At 36.8% G+C, this 21,922-nt stretch overlaps 1 protein-coding gene across 4 annotated transcripts in view; it reads right to left on the bottom strand.

Moving 5' to 3' along the window:
- Positions 1 to 21,922, bottom strand: part of PDSS2 (decaprenyl diphosphate synthase subunit 2) — a 285,071-nt gene that overhangs the window by 119,210 nt on the left and 143,939 nt on the right. For all 4 annotated transcript variants that reach the window (XM_027551287.1, XM_027551288.1, XM_027551285.1 and 1 more), the window contains one exon: positions 4,484 to 4,682. In XM_027551287.1, coding sequence (XP_027407088.1) covers positions 4,484 to 4,682 — 199 coding nt within the window. The remainder of the gene's footprint in view (positions 1 to 4,483; positions 4,683 to 21,922) is intronic.

The raw sequence follows: 21,922 nt of genomic DNA, 5'->3' as shown, positions 1-21,922 counted from the left end.
CCGCACTTTCTGAGGCTTCCTCCTTCTCCAAGACCCAAAGTTCAACAGAGACCATGGCAGGTATGGTGAAGAGGGAAAATGTAGAGGGTGGCTCCCAAGTAAACTGAGATTATTTATAATTCCATTTTATATGGCCAATAAATTTCTTTCTTTAGCCTCCTCTTCAGATGAACACAAACTACATACTAAAGGCACCATACTGTTCTCCCTAAAACCAGCAGGTCTGTCTTGTGAAACTATGCGTTAACCAAAAAGTGTGAAGGGAAGGTAGGGCAGAATGCTATTTGTCTCCCAATATCTATTCTCTGTATCTTCCAGATTTTTGGCTGGGCACATGGCAACCCACAAAAGTTTGTATATCCTAGTTTCTCTGAGAGCTAGGTGTGACTGTATCATTAAATTTTAGCCAACAGAATATATGCAGAAGGATTTCAAATAACTTCTGAGAAATGTCTTCAAAGCAGTATGACACTATAAAACTTATCATCCAAACTGGGCCATGTAAAAGGCAGTAATAAAATAATTAAAACTTTGTACTTTTTGAAACTTTTGTAGAATTGCAATTAATGAAAACAAAGTTTCCATGGGAATTTTTCCCTACAGAAGGAAAGAAGGAATTGAAGAAAATAAATGGTAAGAACTCAAATGCTCTACAAGATTAAAATGTGCCATTCTGTACTTGTGATTTGGACTATCTCACCTTGCAGGAAGACTCTTTTGGTGGGGTGTGTGTGTGTGTGTGTGTGTGTGTGTGTTAGTCACTCAGTTGTGTCTGACTCTTTGCGACGCCATGGACTGTAGCCTACCATGCTCCTCTCTCCAGGCAAGAATACTGGAGTGGGTTGCCATTCCCTTCTCCAGAGAATGGTCCCAACCCAAGGATCAAACTCAGGTCTCCTGCATTGCAGGCAGATTCTTTACCATCTGAGCCACCAGGGAAGCATCTGATGAAACTTGTACTAACTAATAATTGATTTTATTACATTGGGGGACTTGTTAACTAGTTCTATTCAAAAATTACTTCCAAAAAATACACAAAATTTCAAAAGAAATAAAAATAACATATATTCATGTACATTAAAATAAAATAAAAAGAACTTTTTATATTGATTATATGAATATTAAAAAATAGTAGAATCACTATTCTTGGTACATATTCACATACTTTTTTTCTTAGCCATATCTGTCTCTAATATAGCGTCACTGGCATTTTTCTGAAGGATGTGTTTTCAAAAACATGGCATTTAAAGATAAAACCTCCAGCAACATTCTCCACAGCTGCATTTTGTAATTAATTAATTTGAAATTATTGACATTTTAAAGGATTCTTATTGGTAGATGACAATACCATCATTGATGGTATTGGTAGATGACTGGTAGATGATAATTGGTAGATTTAATTGAGAAAGATGCTCTTTCTACAGGTTCTGAGTTACTTGGTAAGTTCAGAGCAAATTTGCTAAATGGAAGAGATACTCAATTCTAATTTTCTTTTCATATTGAAAATTGTAACTATTCCACCCCAGATATTTTCAAGGTACTGTATTTTTGCTTCCTTCAGAGTACCTTTCTTTGACAAATATTTTTATAAGACAAAACTTGTCAAATAAATCGACTATGATTCTTTTGAATGTTTTGTCAAAATTAGATGTAGCAAAATCTATATTTTCTCAATTTCATTTCACTCATATATGTGTATAATTTATTCAAAATAGGAGCACCACCAAAGATTCTTCCTGCAAGGTGAGATATTCCAAATCACAAGTATAGAACTGCATGTTTTAATCTTGTAATCTTTATTCTTTGCATTTGAGTTCTTACCATTTATTTTGTTCAATTCCTTCTTTCCTTCTGTAGGAAAAAGTTCCAATGGAAACTCTGTTGTCATTAATTGCAATTCTACAAAAGTTTCATTGGGTACTTCATTTGTTGAACACTTGATTTCAGATTTCCAATTGATTTTGAACAAAATGTAACCAAAACTATGATGTCCATTTAGAACAAAGTTCAATACCATCCTTGGACATAAAGATTTCTAAAATCTGACTAATGACAGGCAACAAAGAGAGAAGGCACATACTTCTTTGAAATATGTGGTGCTGAAGTATAGTTTTACACTCAACATCAGCTATATCCCCCAAATCTTATAGTCCTGAGATCTGACTATAAAGATATTTGTTAGTTTTGGTAACAATAGCTTTTATTTCAATTAGTAGAATGTTGATGCTTGTTTTGACGCAAATATGAACTATGAGTGTGCTTCAATTAGCTCCAACTAGTCTACAAGTTTCTCAGTATAGTTAAGATGGTTACTTTTATCACAACACCATGGTGTGCTTTGCTTAAATTTGTACTTGTATTATTATTATGAGCTAACAATTTTCTTTCATGTTCAACTTTTAAACTGAATTTCCAGTCTCACTCAAAATGGCTTTACCTTTGATAGAATATACTTCCAAAAGTTTTACCTTGATTTCATGAATGGACTGAAAAAGAAAACATTTTTAGAATTAACAAAAATGATTTAGTTACTTGACGTACCTGACAACATTCAACTGAAACTGGAATTATCTAGCTATTTGCAAAATTCTTCTATCATTGGAGTCAACAGACTTAAAGCTACTGCTTTTGGTCAAAAATGAATGAAATTAATTTAGAGCAATAGTAATTTATCTCAACAAAAATTAGGCATTACAGAGTTGTATGTACATATACTTTCTCCAGCCATATGTGTTAAACCATCATGTTTAGGAAGTCTCCCTAAAGTAACTACTAATTTTAGTAGTAACTACTATTAATCTTGACAGTTTTTCAGCAGATTTGAATCTTCTCTTTTCCATGTGGTCAGTGACCCAACTATGGCCTCCACAGTGAACAGCAAACGTCAAGGAACATTTTATGCAAGTTATACATTCCTTATTAAATTAACTTTTCCAAGAAATTGGGTGATACACCAAACAGCCAGCTGGAGCAGCAGTGTCAAATACTTCTACCACCTGAGACAGGAAGGAGCTTTAACTGTCTCTAGACATTCAGTGTACTTTGTATTAACAACTGTCCTATATTCTGTCCTTGATTGCGGTATCTGAATGCACTGGGAAAAGAGAAGTTATTGCTGCTTTTCTTTCAGATTTAATAATACCTTAATATGAGAATTTCCCTTACAGTACATGGGTCTCACCTATTATTGGCCTATGTGAGACGAAAATCGAGGCAGAAGCTGGGAGTAGAAAGCAGAGCTCTACCAACCCATTATTCTAATGTAATTATAAGTAACCATTCTCTTTTAAAAATAAAAGTCTAGGACAAATGCTAAGTCAGATGGGATTCTGGGATGGCAGACTTACACTGAGGCTGTACTTGGGTGTCCAGGATGCGTATTTACTTGATCTTTAATGGAGGAGATCTGCCCTTTTTTTGCCCTTCCTTCTCCTTCCCTACTATTGACTGGAGTGAAGACATAATGGCAACTATCTTGGGCCACAAAGTGGCAAGATAGGAATGGCAGAGCAGTAAGATAAGAGGAGCCTGGGTTCCTGATTTTAGAATCACCATACCAACCTTGGATTGCCTAGTCCCAGATAGTAATAATATGTTTAAAAAAAAAAGAGAGAGAGAGAGAGGGAGAAAAAAATAAATTCTTATCTTGTTTTGGTCACTGTTATTTTATAGTCACACCAAATCCTAACTGATAAATGAAGACTACATCTACAGTCTTTTTAGAAAGCAGCTTGACAATATGCATCAAGAATACTAAAACTAAACCCTCTGAACCACTTCTAGGCACTTACCTTAAAGAAATAATCTGAAATGAAGAAAAACTGATGTGTAAAAATGTTTAATGCAAATCTATTTATGAGAGTAGAAAATTAGAAGCAACCTAAATGTCCCAAAATAAGGAATCTGTTAAATAAACAACACTACATCAAAATAACTGAATACTGTGCAACCATTAGTAAGCTTATGAAAAATGTTAATGATATGGGAAAATGCATGTCATTTATGCAATGGGAGAAAAAGGTAGGATTAAAGAAAGCTTACACATGTTAAGTTTTCACTTATGCTACCCCCAAATCCACACATCCAAAGGTATGAATAAACAAATACAGACTGGAAGGAAATATATGAAAACAGTAACCTATAGTAATTATCTCTGGATAGTGAGATGATAGGTAATATTGATGACATCATCTTTATCCTGAGTATTTAACACTACCTATAATTAACAAATAATTCCATCTGTTACCAGAAAAAAAAAAAAAAACCAACAACTGGAAATTAATTTCAAAACTCTTTCCTAGCATTTACCAGTTTTAACTAGGGTTGATATTGCCATCATCATCATTACCCTCATCACAATTTTACTGAGCATCTATGTGTGTGGAGTTGGGGCAGCAGGGTGTCCAGACCTCTGTGGCTCCCGCAGTCAACCAAGAGCCACCTAAAGGCCGTTCAGATAAGAACAAACCCTGCCCAGTTTTACCTTGGTGTTCTGTAGGAGAGCAAGTCCATTGCAGGCATTTGCTAGAAGAAAGTCTCCACTCAGGATAGCTATTTTATTTCCAAATTGCATATCTTTCAGTGGCCCGTCAGAAGATTGCAATTCATTTAAATTTACAATCCCACGATGTACAAGGAGAGCAGTATGGATAAGTTCTGTGATCTCTGCCAAACTTCTTTGACTAAAACACAAAGGTAAGATTTGTCTGAGTGTAAAGAATACCATCTTATCAGTATTGTCAGATTTCAGGTTTCAACAACAAAATATTTCATAGATTAGTGTCTCTTTTTTCAGGTTATTCCTTTTTAATGAAGTTTTTTTCTATTGAGATATAACGGTCACATAACATTATATTAGTTTCAGGTGTACAATATAATGATTCAGTATTTGTACACACAGCTGACTCTTGAACAGCACAGAACCATGTGAGTCCTTTTATGAGGATTTTTTCAATAAATATGTAGGTAGTACACAATCTGAGGTTGGCTGAATCTGCAGATGTGCAACCACAGATACAGAGGGTAGACTATGGGCCTTGGACATCCGTGGATTTTGACATCTGAAGTGAGTCTGGGAAGCAATCTCCTGTGGACACCAAGGGACGACTGTATTGTGAAATGATCACTGCAGTAAGCCTAATTAAATCTGTCACCATACATAGTCACAATTTTTTTCCCTGTGATGAGAACTTTTAAGATCTACTCTCTTAGCAACTTTCAAACACACAATACAGTATTATTAACCACAGTCACCGCTTACACACTATATCCCCAGTACATTATATCTTCATGTTTGTCTTCTTTTTCTTGGTAATATGTAACTAGAAGCTTGTAACTTTTGACCACCTTCACCCATTTTTTCCCCCCTCCCTTGGCCCATTCCCACCATCCCCCCCAACGTCTGGCAACCACCAATCTATTTTATGAGTTCAGTTTTTGGTTTTGCTTTGTTTTTTATATTTCACAAATAAGTGAAGTCATATAGTATTTGTCTTTGACATACTTCACTTAGCATTTTGAAGTTTTGTGGAGTTTTGTTTTCTTTTTAAGGTTTCAAATGTACTTTATTTCTTCAATCACGCCATATTTTAATGGGTACACAGTGCTTTTATTTACGTGGCATCAATTATGAGTTCATTTTGAGGCAATTCAGTATTATACAGCTAGATGATTACTGATTTAGCTGGTTCAATATTGCCAGTAGGGGACAGGGTCCAAAGTATTCTAATCCGTGCTGCTGCATATACCCACATAGCAACACAAAGTGACTCCACTAGTATTACCATATTTGCACTGGAAATCAGGCATACATTTCTGGTGTCTCTGTCTTAGCTGAATGCATCAAACTCAGGGAAACACCATGAAGCTGAAGACAGAACTATGGCAAGTGCAGCTGAGGGTTTGGTGTAACTTTGTATCAGTGCCCTTGCAGAGAGACTTGAATGAAGTTTTTCTTAGAGACTTTTCCACTGAGTTACTTGGGAGCTACAAGTAGATCCTGACACCACCTTCCTTCTCTCTACCATTCCCTATTCTCTACCTCACGAGTCACCAGGATGCCCCAGAGAGAAGACGACCAATAACGGCCACCCCCCACAATTCCATTCAGATAGTTTGTTATCAGTATAACTTCAGGATTTCTAAGAATCCTTACTAGTATCTGACAAAATTCCAATTTAGGTGGAAATAGAATTTGTGCCAGTCATTACGCCAAGCACTTTTACACATGATCACTTTTAATCTTAAATACAAGGCTGTGGGATTTACAAAGATGAACAGATGTGGTCCCTTCCTTCAAGGACCTTATCTTTCAGAATAAGAACCACGATATATACCTACAGTAGTAATTAAAATAAAGAAGACCCTTGAGGAACTTATAGTATAGGACTGTATCAGATGGCATTTCAGATGTTTGTTTTCTTGTTTATACTTTTCTATAGTTTGTACATTTTCTAAAATGACAAAAGAATTACTTTATAATCATTAGAAAATCAACAATTACTAAAAATTTTAAACCTCAGAACCACCCTATGAAGGTACTATTAACTCTTATTTTACAAGTGAGAAAATTGTTATACATAGTGTAATGACTTGCCCAAAGGCACACAGTAATACAGAGCTGGAAATGCATTGAAATCAGTTACAAATGACCCCATGTGAACCACACTTCTTCATTCCAGGCCCCTGTGTAGTCCCCTCCACACTAACTTTGGGCTTCACCATATGACTTACTTTGGCCAAAAAGATATTAGCAGAAGTGACATAAGCAAGGCCTGGTAAGTGTTTATCCATTAAGGCTTGTCAATGCGGTCACATGAGTGATCCCAGAATGGTAAGAAATAAAATGGCTGTTTCAAGTCACTAAAATTTAGGATATAGTTTGCTATACAGCAATAGGTATCTGATACAGAAACTGTACATCTAGGAGTGGCTGCTGTGGCAACAAAAGCCTAAAATATATGTCAATGGCTTTGAGTCTGAATGTTTGGGGCTAGAGGTAAAGGCTGAATAAATGACAAACTCTCGGCAGAATCTGGAAAGGCAGTGAGGAAACTTACTGGAGGAGAGAGCAAGGACATATGGTATTATAAGGGAGTGAAACAACTTGCAAAACTTGCCTGTGGTAACTTGAAAGATAGAAAATATATCCAAATAAAATCTTAAAAAGTAGGTAGTGAAACTACAGTGATCAGAAGAAGCTATAACAAAGGCCCAAGGGACATGTAACAAAAGGATTTGACCTAAAGGTCAAATTTAAGGATTTGACCTAGAATAACAGCCTTAGAAAAGGAGACAAATATATATAAAACAATCAAATAATAAAAGACTCTTCTCTAAAAACAATGTACTACTAGTTTGGCAACTATAAATTATATAAAGATGCAATAAAGTAAAGGAACCAAACAATTTGGCATCTATAAAGAAAAAGCATGTTTCTAATTTATTCCTTTGCTTAAAAAAAGTAAAAGAATATGTAAAAATGTTCCAGTGTACATAGTGTACCTGAATACAAATTGGGGAAGTAGGAAAAGAGGAACCAGTGAGTTAAACAGCTTCTGAAAAGAGTAAATTCATGGTTTAGATGAAAACCTCACTACATCCCAAAGAAAATCACTGAGGATGGAGACTTAAGGACTGTTGAGAAGTTAACAGAAAACATTTTTTTAAAGGGAGCTAACAGTTAAAACTGTCCTTTAAAAGAGTAACTAAAAGAAATGAATAAAAGTGTACTTTATTGGTACCCTGCAAATGTATTCTAGTTTACAAAAACGTCCACTGCTACACTTCACAAAAATTAGCACAATGAGATTATGAGCAAGTATAAACCTCAAGAAGGGTTAAGCACTGGATAAATCTCTCATGCAGTTCAGCTTATGAAAGAAAGCAACAACCAGGCAAGTCAAAGTTGTAGGTGTTTTGAATTACCCTAAGGATGAAAATGAATTACTGGGAGCTTTTAATAAAGACATCCATAATCATAAAGCTCCATTCATTAAACAAACGGCAATCTAAAAGCCTCATGGCCAGAAACAACAAGAACAGTGGTAATAATGAAAGTGAAACCATAATTTGTATAGTACCCACCATTCACAAAGAACTTTTACTTACTTTATCTACTTGTGATTCTAATTACAGCATGTGTGGGGAGCTTAAATACCTGGTTGGAACATTCAGTTTATGAAAGACAAAGCTGGAACTCAGAGCCTCATGGTCATAGTGTCCAATGATGGTTTAAAATGGGGGAGGGGGCAAAGTTACAACACTACCAAGATTGATACATGCTCACCACAGACTTGTCCAATTTTCATCTTTAGTTCTAAGCACTACAGAAGACTTCTCTGGGAGAAAGTATGACTAGACTTGACTCTCTGTTATAGTAGCTGGAGAAAGTAACAAGTTGTTTCAAAAATAATTTGGTTATACCAAAATAAGTGATTTAGCTCAATCAGAGGGAGCTAACAATTCTCCTTCTGCCTATAACAGTTTGTGGGAAAATCCCTTAAAACTCCAAGGTCGTTCGTCTTCTTATCTCTGAAAGGAGGGGAACTGGAGAAAGTCTCTTCTAGTTCTAAGATTCAGGGATTTCTGTCCTAAATTTAATATTCAGTCCTAAAATTCTAAGATTTGGAGATTTAAAGAACTACTTAGACTGGTAGTTTAATAGTTATGTGTGTGCCTTGTTGCTCAGTCATGTCGAACTTTTTGGGACCCCATGGACTGTAGACCACCAGGCTCCTCTGCCCATGGAGACTTCCAGGCAAGAATAATGATGGAATGGGGTGGCATTTCCTACTCCAGGGGATCTTCCCAACCCAGGGATCAAACCCACGTCTCTTGCATCTACTACATTGGCAGGCAGATTCTTTAGCACTAGCACCACCTGGGAGCCCAGTTAATAGTGAAAAAAGACAAAATTATTGTGATGATTAGTACATACTTTCTAAAGAAACAGAAATGAACTGATTGGTCATCTTGAAATCTGTCCACTCTAGTACTGTGTTCACAACTTCTAAGATTTTATCATTAGAAAAACAACTTCAGGCCACATTATACAACTTATAATTTAGTGTTACAGCAGTGACAGTATGAGAATCTGGGAATTTTTCCTTTTCATTATCTTATTCCTAGTTTAGCCACCGAAAGTAATCTAGTAAACTTTCAGTGTACTGGATTTTAAAAAGTATCTTATTTTATGCACATATATTTTAGTACTCAGGTATTTTTTCATGCTAAATCTTGATTGGATAAAAGTCATAAGTGAATACTGCTTATGTTAAGTAATCAGAGTAAGGAAGTAATTACTACATTGAATGTAACCCTGAGGATTAACCAATATTTTTACAAAAACTTTCACCAAATTACTTTCTTTCTATTATATGTTAAACAACTTAATCTGCTTTGATACATATTCTTCCAACATTTCTCCAAATTGTTTAGCATCCTAAGGTTTAGATATGAGAGGACAGACATTGCTAGTTACCTATTTCCTCTCTCCTTCCTCACTACTAACATACCTGTGGCTGTATTTGGAGAGACAAAGTACTCATTTAAAAAACTCACCTCCTCAAAATCCCTTGAGGCTAGAGGTGATCCTGTAGCACAGTTTGGCCAATGAATGTAAGTAGAAGTCCACTAGGTGAGTCTCTAAGGAAACTACTGAGTTTCTAGTATAAGGGAATAGATTCAGAGGGCATGCACCTTTGGCATTTTGAGCTTACCCCTTCCTCCTGTTAGGAATATGGCTCAGCTGCTTGGGGGCACCATAGAAACTTTAAGCATCTCAAGAGAGCCCGCAACCTAAGGATGGTAGAGCATGAAAAAATGAGAAGCCTGGACCTCTGGTGATGTCTTAGGGCTACTCTAGCTCTGATGCACCTATCTTTACACTTCTTGATATCTGAGATAAATAAATACCACTTTCCTTTAAGCTATTGTTTGTTGAAAGATACAGTCAATAAAAACTATATCACAAAAATATGTTTATATTTCTGCACTCTGATTTTATTTACCTAATATTATCTCTTGGAGATAGTTTCATGTTATTTACAAATAAAATCTCCTTGCTCTATTTAACATCTCTTCAGAGGTCCATTGTATAGATGTGCCATACTTTTGCTGCTATAGGGTGAATGAGAAGTGAATTTTTGTTTAAGTAATTTTTAAGAATCAGTCCATGCATCACTTTTGGGAAGTCTTTCCTCGCTTCCCCAAGGTTAACTCTTTCTGCACTTGAAAGCCTTTGAACATAACTCAGTCATTTGTTGTACTATGCTGTAATTATTACTTGAGCCATCTTTCTTCTGCCACCTCTCTTTCTCCCAACACTATAAATGATACTATCCTATTTCCCTCTTTTAAATTAATAGTTCTTTACTTAGTAATCAATTTTATAAAGGTAGAGGAAACAGCCATCACTCTTGAGTTTCAAAAAATAAGGAATGATGTAAACTAAAAAGTCAGATTTACAGACTCAGAGTTGGAAGTGACCCCAGAGGTCAATTAAGCTCAATTAGCCCCTTCCAGGGATGAGTAATAAATTACACAGGAGCCAAGTCTGCTGATGAACAGTTTTATCAGAAATTGTTCCTAATATTAACTTGCATGTTAAGTTGCTTTAGTCATGTCTGACTCTTTGGGACCCTTTGGACTATAGCCCGCCAGGCTCCTCTGTCCATGGAATTCTCCAGGCAAGAATACTGGAGTGGGTAGTCATTCCCTTCTCCAGGGGATCTTCCTGACCCAGGGCTCGAACCCAAGTCTCCTGCATTGCAGGCACATTCTTTACCATCTGAGCCACAAAGCCAGTTTGGAAATATTAACTTGAAATCTCTAAAAATGTTTTACACGTTTAAGTTTGTGTTAAAGTAACAGAAGAGTCAATAGTGTTTCATCACTCAGGCAAAGGAGATAAAAGACAATAGTCTTCTTTCTTATTTTATTTTTTCCTTTTTCTTCCTCTTCCTTCCTTGCTTTTCTTCTTGAGAGGTCTATGATATAGTAAATAAAAAATATTTCCCCTTAGAAATAACAAATGTTTACCCTTTGCCATTTTCAACAATTTTAAGATGTATTTCTTAAAAAAAAAAAAGATGTATTTCTTGAAAAAACTTTATTTGCGAATTTTCAAATATAACAAAAAGTTGAAAATGTAGCATAAAGAACCTCCGTGACCCTAACCTTGTTTTAGTTACATCTTTCATTCTCCTTCCAGATTATTTTGAAGCAAATGTCAGGTTATCATGTCATTCCATCCGAAGATACTTCAAATATCCTATTTTTAAAAATGCCTAATAGTGGAAGTGGCTCCCACTTATTAAATTACTTTGAGCCAATTAATTATGGTATGCTGAGCAACTTTATATAAACTTGCAAGCACAATAATAGTTTGATTAACAGATTAGTAAATAAAATAATGTAAAATTCACAAAAGCTCTCTGAGGTAAGCATTATCTCTACAACTTCCTTCAGAAGGAAGCTGGGTGGGCAGAGTAAGTAACTTGCTCAAGTCTACCTAGGAGGTAAACTGCAGACCTGGAGCTCAAGGCCAGGGCTCTCTGATTCCAAAGCCCAAAACACAAAATATACAAAAGTCCAAGTTCTTCTGAAAGTTTAAAATGGTAGGCAAGAGTCACTTATTTAAAGTCATTTTATTTGAGCCCTAAAAGATTTTTTTTTAAGTTGGAAAACTGATTTTTACGTTCATGTGGGAAGAATTTGAAAATCTTAGAAGAGGCTGTCATTCTAGATTTTAAAACTTATGAAGTTATTGCAATTTTAAAAATAACAGAAACACCATGAGAACAAACTAATAGATTAGTGGAACAAATTCCAGAAAGAAGTAACATTTCCAATTGTTAGAGAAAAGATGGAATATTCTTATATACAAAAAATGTTGGGGCAATTGGCTATCTATTAAGGGAAAGAATAATGAAGTTAGATCTCTATTATACTCCATGGATAAAAATATTAATATATTTAGATAAGCCAAATATATAAATGTGAAAAACAAAACTGTAACTTTAGGAAAACATTCTTATGACCTTGGGGTAAGAAAGCCTTGCAAAATAAAATAGGAAATCATAAGTTATGAGGAAAATAATGAATAAAAATGAGTGGCTAAAATATACAAAAATGTTTATATAATAAAATACAGGCTGAGGCAATACAGACTTGAAGTAACACATTTGCAACATACACAACAGGCAAAGATTACATTCAAAATACATGTGGAGCTTGTCCAAATTGGACAAGAAATTAATAGGAAAAAGATAAACAGCTTAAGAACAAAATGGGACAGGATATAATGAAGTAATTCCAGAAGAAACACAAATGGCCAAAACCATATAAAATGATGCTTAACTAATAATTTGGAAATGGAGTATTATAAGAATAATGAGATAATATTTTTAGTCCATTAGCTTTGCAAAAATGAAAATGATTAGAAATGAGGCAAGCAGGAAGATGAAGAAACCATGAGGTCATCACTTTGCTCCTTTGCTCACGACCCTCCAGGAGCTGGCTCCCCATCTCACTCCAGAATAAAACCAAAGTCCCAACAATGGATTCCAAGGACCAACACAATCTTCCCCTGAACCTTTACCTCTTACCTCTCTGACTTCATTTGCTACTCTTTTCCTCTTTGCTTACTCTTCTCTAGCTATATTAGCTTCCTTGGTGCTCCCTGAACATGGCAAGCTTGTTCCTACCATAGGGCTTTTGCACTGTGGTCTAGACTAATCTTCCCTTATATATTTTGCAAGGTTTAGTCACTTGCTTTCTTCAGGTCCCTTCAAAGTGTACCTGAGCAGAAAGTCTTCAGGTGCTACTGTGCCAGGTTCCAAACTTCAAGAGGACCAAAGTTCCTTTGCTACCCTATGAATCTCTTCATCTGGCTACTGGTTCTTATGCTTTATTTTGTTGCTGTTCAGTTGCTAAGTCAGTCCAACTCTTTGCAACCCCATAACTGCAGCACACGTGGCTTCCCTGTCCTTTACTATCTCCTGGAGTTTGCTCAAATTCATGTCCATTGAGTCAGTGATGCTATCTAACCAGCTCATCCTCTGCTGCCCCCTTCTCCTTTTGCCTTCAGTCCTTCCCAGCATCAGTGTCTTTTCCAATGAGATGGCTCTTCGCATCAGGTGGCCAAAGTATTGGAGTTTCAGCTTCAGCATCAGTCTTTCCAATGAATATTCAGGGTTGGTTTCCTTTAAGATTGATGCTTTAATATCCTCAGTAATAAACCATTCTTCTAATCCCTTCTTTGCCCTTCTCTCCACCATGGGGAGGCTGACCCCCTAACACTCTGCATCTCCTGAGCTCCCATACAGCTGGTTTCCACTTAGATTGGGAGCTGACAGAAGGAAACTGGAGTTTGGGAGGACACAGAGAGATTTATTTCTTCTCTGCTGCCTCCATGTCTATGGGTCTTAACCAGATGGTCTTTCCTTCACAACTTCAGCTGTGATTCTGAAAACAGCATCTCCACCCTTGTTCCATCAGCCTCACAGACAGGAGAACCAAGAAGGACTACAATCTTGCAGCCTCCAGAACAAAACCCACCACTACAGAAAGTTAAACTAAACAAAAAGGCACAGGATTATGTCCCAGATGAAGGAACAAGAAAAAAAAAAACCCACCAAGTGCACATGACCAGTAAGGCCTTCTCTGACTACTCCATTTACAACAGCAACCTTCCATTCAAGTCAGGCTCTACTTCCTGTCTTTTTTTCCCCCTCCACAGCACTTACACTAGTTATTCCATCTGCATTTTGTTTCTCTCTCCAGGGCGCCACAGACAAGAGCAAAGAATGGAGAAAGTAGGGAGGAAACCTGATAAGAGCAACAGAATTCCTTACATGTACTTCAAAAATGCCAAAATATCAAAATAGCAATAATAAAAAGAAACACTATATGCTTTTAACACTAGGTAAAAGAACTTTCATGGTGATAACTTTTAACTAAGTATCAACTCTGAATTTAAGGTTCTCCATGACTGCAGCAATCAAAACTGATCTTGCTTCATTCTATCATACCTGAATGAGAATTCTGATTTTAAAAATGGTGACTAAACCCAGAATCTCAAACCTGTAGGCTGTAGTAATGGTGACTTCCAAATAGAGATCAAGTCACAGGTTCAAGGGCTGAAATATTGACCAGGCCTTCTTCCAGCTCTGACCACACACACTGAGCAATCCTAAAAACGACTAGGGGCTCTATATCTCTTTTAGGAAAGCTAACCTGACAGTCTAAGTTAGAATACACAGAAAAGAGGCAGAAAGCAAACGGTCTTTGCATCTGGTTTCGTTCAAATGATTAGATATCTAAGCAATGTTAAAATCTTTCTATCCCATGAAAACAAGATCTCAAAGTGAGGGGTAAGAAAAGACAAAATCCTTAAGCAGTACTTCAATGAGAACCTTTAAAATAAACAAAAGTAAAGTTCTCTCATATTCAATATTATAATTTTGAACTACTAATAGTTTTGCAGAAATGATTTTTAAATAATTATAACTTAACACAAAGATTTATCCCTCTTGATTAGTTTCCATAAAAGAAAGTTCAGTATTTTTTAAGATTTTAAATAAAATTACATATATTTAATGTATTCAACATGACGCTTTAATAAACATATAGTGAAATGATTCCTCAGTATTGATCTGTTCTGTAATCAATTCCCTCCATTTCAGGGGGTCGCAAAGAGTAGGACATGACTGAGCAACTGAACTGAAGTGAACTGAACTGATATCTGCCAACAATCCACAGGGAGGTGAGCTGCCTTCAGTGGTGGTACTCATACTTGAGAAAGCAGAAGATGCAGGGACTCAGCAGGAGTCATAATAGTTACTACTAGAAATCAGCCAACCAAAAGAAAATCTGTAATGCAGTTTCTCTTTATGCATGAACATAATAAAGTTCTGCTTAGTGATCATCTAATACACCTGTGAAACTAATAAACCATAACCAAGCTAGGTAATTTACTGCCCTTAAGAACATTTTAAGAAACATTACTTTGAAAAACTAGATACAACTTGACACGGTCACATAATTATCTTGCAGGTTACCAAGATGCTTATTCTAAGGAGACGTACAGCTAACCTAAGAGTATGTGGTTTCTGGAAAGGCTGCTGGGCTGGGCTGCTCTCTGCCAGAGAAGCAAAGGGCAAGCCTAGCTAGGCCTCCTTAGCTAGGTCCCTAAAAGTACTTTCGGGTTTGCATATCACAAAAGGGGTTAAAAATACCTGAGACTACCAAAAAACCTAACAAGACATCTGGGTGCTGTGGCTGTCACTGTCCGGACAGTCCTTGGAGGGAATGCCCATATCAATTCGGTTTATCAGATGGACAGCTGATCAACATTAAACAGATTTGCTCTGGGCAGACTGAGCTGAGCTTCCTGACATGAATTCCAATGAGAGCCCTCTGCACTCTACCACTGAGCTCTGCCATTTTTTACTGCTGCAGTTCCCTGGACATATGGGAATCCCTAGTGATGAGCACATAAAGCTGCCTCTAACTCAAGTGACGGCTCATTTCCCCCGGCTGAAGGCAGACATTAATATCCTGAGGAGATCAGACCCGCCTCTCTGACCCCCATCTACTGAAGCAAAACCACTGTCCTATTTCTTCATTTAATAAGCTTTTAATGGAGAAAAGCAAAATCCCCTCTCTGACTGTAGCACAGTTCTACATGAAATGGTTATACAAATACATCTGATGATTCTGTGTCAAAGTTTCCAAAAAACCTGTCCCTCTTCTGGCTGGAGTGTAGATTCTATCACTTGCCCCCCTACAGTGTCATTCTTTCTGCTGAAATACAAGAGTTTGGTTCTCTGCTCTGATAATTATGAGCCATCGCTACATTAGGGCAGGTGGAGGATTAAAGAACTGGTTACAAAGAGCAAGCTGGTGTTTCAATTTTCAATACAAACCTTTCTTCGAAGATTCATCATTGAGTTATGAAATTTCCTACAGGCTCAATCAGACTGGGAGAATTAACAGTTCAGTGAAACCCAGACAGTACACCAGAAAATGCTTGGGAGCTATATTATATGAGAAACCTAAAAATATTTAGTGAATTGGAGTTGGCATACATACTTTGGTTTTAGGAGTGGGATGGCAAACAAAGAAGATATGCAGATTTTTACCTGTGATTCTCGGAAATTGTTTAAAAATAAGGGGAATCAGAATCATTACTGAACTTTAGTGCTGGATCCACTGCCTATTGCCAGGGCTCTGTGAGTTCTGAACTGTTCATGAAAGACTGTGGTTTGAGTTTTCTCTTCTTTTGAAAGCAAGTAGGGGTTAGGAGAAATGCGAAGGCTGCATGTTAAATGGGGCACAGGAAGCACTGTGGGAGGGAAATGTCATTCTGCAAAGACCTCTCCAACTGAATAACAGGAGGCAATGATGTCTGCAAAGGGAACCTTGGCAGGCTTCATTTAGACCATGAAATGTGTCTGAGGCTGGGAAATGTGAAGGTAAGGTGAGCATAAAGTGGCAAAGATTTGTTTCGTATGAAAAAAGGTGTCAGGATATAGGCTATATAATGACATGCTTTAAATCTGATGACTTACACTGGCTACCTAATCAACCTAGGAATCTAGAGTCACAGATCCTAAATGTTACCCCAAATATTTTGTGTATGAAAGTATGGTGGGTCCCCATATGTTTAAACCATAGACAGTAAAAACCATGGGCAGGTACTCAGTGTGCAGATTAAGGCACAATTCATAACCTACTACAACCCAGATACTTTGATTTTTAAAAACAAAATGTCATTTAACCTTCACCAAGTTTAGTTCTTAACTACATTTTATAGACAAAGAAATAGATTTCTACAGGGGAAAGAAATGTTAGAGATCCTCTCCAGGAAATACTGCCCAAGACAGGGAAAGACAGGAAGATTTAACATCAAATGGCATTTCCAAATACCACTTTAAACAATTAGATCCTACAAAATACTCTTGTTACCAAGCATAAAGCTATTTTCAGATCACATATATGGCTATAAAAACTATTAATATGGTCACTGAAGACTACTTTATCTTCTTTTTAAAAAACAGGTTTGTTGAGATTTAATTTATAGATCATAAAATTCACCCATTTTTAACTGTACAATTCACTGAATTTTACTATTTACAGAGTTGTGAAACCATCACCACAATCAAGTTTTAAAACATTTCCATCACCCTAAAAAATAAACCTGATGTTCATTTAGAGTCATTCCTTATTCAGGTTCTTTGTTTTGATTTTTGTTTTAATTTTTCAAGTATTTGAAGTTTTAAATTAATTATAAAGAGCAACAATTATAAAATGGAAATGTCAATATACTTTTACTAAAAAATAACACAATCTATGACAAAGAGTGAAATCTCCACATGATATACATGTTCTTCAAACCCAAATATAAGTGACAGATCTATCAGGTATCAGAAAGTAAAGTTTGCTTTTTAAAAAACAGACTATAAGGTATCCCAAAGGACATATGCAGAAAATGGTATCTATACAACTTTCAAGCAAATTACTTTAAAAGGTAAATGTACACAGTCAGTTTATTCATCAAAAATTTCCCAAACAAACAAACAAAAAACCCATTATGGCATAAAGTGAAGAGGAACTAAAAAGCCTCTTGTTGAAAGTAAAAGTGGAGAGTGAAAAAGTTGGCTTAAAGCTCAACATTCAGAAAACGAAGATCATGGCATCTGGTCCCATCACTTCATGGGAAATAGATGGGGAAACAGTGGAAACAGTGTCAGACTTTATTTTTTTGGGCTCCAAAATCACTGCAGATGGTGACTGCAGCCATGAAATTAAAAGACGTTTACTCCTTGGAAGAAAAGTTATGACCCACCTAGATACCATATTCAAAAGCAGAGACATTACTTTGCCAACACAGGTCCATCTAGTCAAGGCTATGGTTTTCCCAGTGGTCATGTATGGATGTGACAGTTGGACTGTGAAGAAAGCTGAGCGCCGAAGAATTGATGCTTTTGAACTGTGGTGTTGGAGAAGACTCCTGAGAGTCCCTTGGACTGCAAGGAGATCCAACCAGTCCATTCTGAAGGAGATCAGCCCTGGGATTTCTTTGGAAGGAATGATGCTAAAGCTGAAACTCCAGTACTTTGGCCACCTCAGGCGAAGAGTTGACTCATTGGAAAAGACTCTGATGCTGGGAGGGATTGGGGGCAGGAGGAGAAGGGGACGACAGAGGATGAGATGGCTGGATGGCATCACTGACTTGATGGAGGTGAGTCTGGGTGAACTCCAGGAGTTGGTGATGGACAGGGAGGCCTGGCGTGCTGCGATTCATGGGGTCGCAGAGTCGGACACGACTGAGCAACTGAACTGAACTGAACTTTATAATCACAGCCCACATCCCAGGCAACCCTTCAGTTTCACATTTCTCCTTTAGTGTGTTTTTGTTTACATCCAAAGAAACAACACATACGAAGTAATGAAAAAGTCTGTGAATCACAATTTAGATGTGATAAAAAGCTATCTCCAATTCTTTTTTTCGAATTACACTACTTTATTTTAGTATGGACTTACTGTGTGTTCACTGGAATGAAAATCCTTGACTATTGATTTCAAGTGAAGCAAGCATGCCATCCAAATTTCTTTTAAATAGGAAAGTGGTATAGGAAGATTAAAAGATAGGATTATGGACTCCGTGGGAGAGGGAGAGGGTGGGATGATTTGGGAGAATGGCATTGAAACATGTATATATCATATAAGAAACAAATCGCCAGTCCAGGTTTGATGCAGGATACAGGATACTCGGGGCTGGTGCACTGGGACGACCCAGAGGGATGGTACAGAGAGGGAGGAGGGAGGGGGGTTCAGGATGGGGAACACGTGTACACCCGTGGCGGATTCATGTTGATGTATGGCAAAACCAATACAATATTTAAAAAAAAAAAAAAAGATAGGACTAAAACTCACCTTTAAACCTTCACAATAGTTAAATGGACTACTTACAAAAATAAATCATACAAGTCAGATGAAAGCGTATTTTTATGGTAAAAAAAATACAAACAATATAAAAATATATTGAGCTACACCGTTCACTGTGGTAGATGCTAACCACATGCAACTATTAAGGACTTCAAACATCACTGCTCTGAATTTGGACGTGCTTAAGCATTAAAGACTTAGTAAAAAAAAAAAATCTCAGTAACAAATGCTTTATACTGATGATGTTAAAATGATAATATTTTAGCTTTGTTAGCTTAAATAAAATATATTAACAATAATTTTACTCATTTGTTTTCTTTTATATTTTTAGTGTGGTTACTAGCAAATTTAAAATTATATCCCTATGAGGTCCTACCAGGTTCATCATCCCTTCATCCTACTTCCTTCTCCAGGAGTTATCTGTCTTTGGCAAATTTTCTTTCAGACTTTTTTTTTACATGTAAACATGTTTACAGAGACTTCTAAGACCACATTACTTTTGCCTGCACCTTCCCTACCTGCCTCTAGTTATCTTTGCCTTTCCCAGCATCTAACTATGACTTCTCATCCTGGCCTTCTGGACCCACAGTGCTCACCTCTACTCCTGGAAAGGCAAGTAACATGCTTATTTAAATAAGCACACATTTTAAGAACATAGTTTTTAAACAAACAACTAACAAAATATACTTCCAAAGGATGGCCAAGCGTGCACACAGTTCTGCCAATCTTGTATCTGTGATGTGCCAGGCACTGTGCCTGGTGCTGCCCTTACCCCATAAACACACTAGAGTACTTACTATTCCCAAGGAGCTTAAAGCCTAGCAGGGACAAAAAATCAAAACCAAAAACAACAAAATCATTGTATATTAATGCGTACAAATGAAACCTAGAAAAATGATACTGATGACCCTATTTGTAGGGCAGGAAAAGAGACGCAGACATAGAGAAAAGACTTGTGGACACAGTGAGGGAAGGAGAGGGTGGAATAAACTGAGAGAGCAGCATTGAAACATATACATTACTCTGTGTAAAACAGACAGCCAGTGGGAATTTGCTGTATGATGCGGGGAGCTCAAACCTGGTGCTCTGTGACAACCTAGAGGGATGGGATGGGGTGGGAGGTGGGAGTAAGGTTCAAGAGGAAGGGGACATAGGTATATCAACGGCTGATTTATGTTGCTGTATGAAACCAACACAATACTGTAAAGCAATTATCCTCCAATTAAAAGTAAATTGCAAAAAATCCCAACAAAGCTAGAAACAGAGACATCTGAACAAGCCCCCTGTTCACCTCAGAAAATACATTAACTTTATGAAGGGATAAAACTATATATCCCAAATAGCAAACATTTTATTCATGCTTTCAACTGAAATACAAGGCAGCATCTTAAAATGTCTGCTGCTACTGCTACTGCTAAGTCACTTCAGTCATGTCCGACTCTGTGCGATCCCACAGACGGCAGCCATGAGTTCTAACCACTGGACCACCAGGGAATTCCTTCCATTTAATTATCTAAATGATAATTAAATGGAAGGAATTCCCTGGTGGTCCAGTGGTTAGAACTCACTGCTTTCAATGACATGGGCCCAAGTTCGATCCTTAGTCAAGGAACTAAGATTCTGCAAGCCACCTGGGGCAGCCAAAAATTAAAAAAGAATTAAACAATGACCCTGAAGCTCATCTAATACACTTCCAACCCATAGACAAGCAGTTCTATTCCAAAGACATTTTTTGTAGGCAAGCAGTTGAGAGTATGGCTGCCTGTACTATTGTGCTTATTCTGAGCAAATTCTGCAATGTCTAACTTTCAAAGTAATCTGGTCTTTTTCCTCTTCTTATGGGCTTTATCTTGCCTTTCATGTTTTTATACATTCTCAAGATGATTTTAATCACCTTGGTACTCTGTTACCATTTTTATCCTCCCCACCCAGTAATGTAGTTAGTTCTTATGTCCACAGCACGATTTTCTCAAAGGATACCATCTTCCTTTCACCACTCTGCATTCTAAGATATTCTTTCAATCAAGTCCAATCATTTAAAGAGTAATCTAAGCCTACAGTGATTTTAAAAATACTGATCCCTCTTTTCTTTATAAATGTGTAAGTTTTAAAAATAAGAAGGCTATAAAGAATAAGATAAACCTGAAATAACTGAGTATAAGTCACCAACTTCCCTTATTAAAAAGCTTCCTGATAGTTGATGATATCAAATGGTTCACAAGCTAATTGGGAAGTCAAAGCTCAAAAAAATGTAGTAAGAAATGAGAAATCGTTATTTAATAGACACTCACTCAATTCAGACCACATTTACTTCCACTACAATAAACTATGTTAACCTTAATATACATATAACAATATGAAATAGCTCAGTCCTGAGTTAATTTATGGGAGAAAAGCTTTAAAAGCAATACCTTGACTATTTGTAACTCAAACAAGTCAGAATAGGTGAAAATTGAGAAAACTGTTAATCTGGGTTATCTGATTATCACCATTGTCAGTAAAATTATTAATAGAGTACCTACTTGCCAGACCCCAGAAATGTAAATTATAAAAGTGTTTTTTTTTGTTCTATCCATGAGTGTGTATCAAAGTATGAGTACACATGTATTCTTTCTCTTAACATTGTTTAAGACATGGTCTGTGCCCTGAGGACTCACAGTTTAGTTCCATATAGACTATAATGACAAAAAAAATTAACAAAAAAAACTATACAGCATATGATAAGTGTAAAATGAATGCCACAGTCTGTACTTGCTGTAAGGATACACAATTATAATCATTGAAGATACGGGGGGAGAATGGGAAGGCTTCATGGAAGAGTAACAGGAGATCTGGGCTTTTCTTGATCAATGAGAACAAAGATGTTGCTGCTCATCCCCCACTGTGCCCTGCATGGCTGCCATAGCCCCACTGTGCCATGTGTGGCTGCCACAGCACTGCTGGGGGTTATCTGTATGAGGTGGAGGGT

This window comes from Bos indicus x Bos taurus, chromosome 9 (assembly GCF_003369695.1).
Source record: "Bos indicus x Bos taurus breed Angus x Brahman F1 hybrid chromosome 9, Bos_hybrid_MaternalHap_v2.0, whole genome shotgun sequence".
NCBI lineage: Eukaryota > Metazoa > Chordata > Mammalia > Artiodactyla > Bovidae > Bos > Bos indicus x Bos taurus.
Note: the sequence above shows the minus strand (reverse complement) of the source record. Positions and strands in the feature narration are given on the sequence as shown.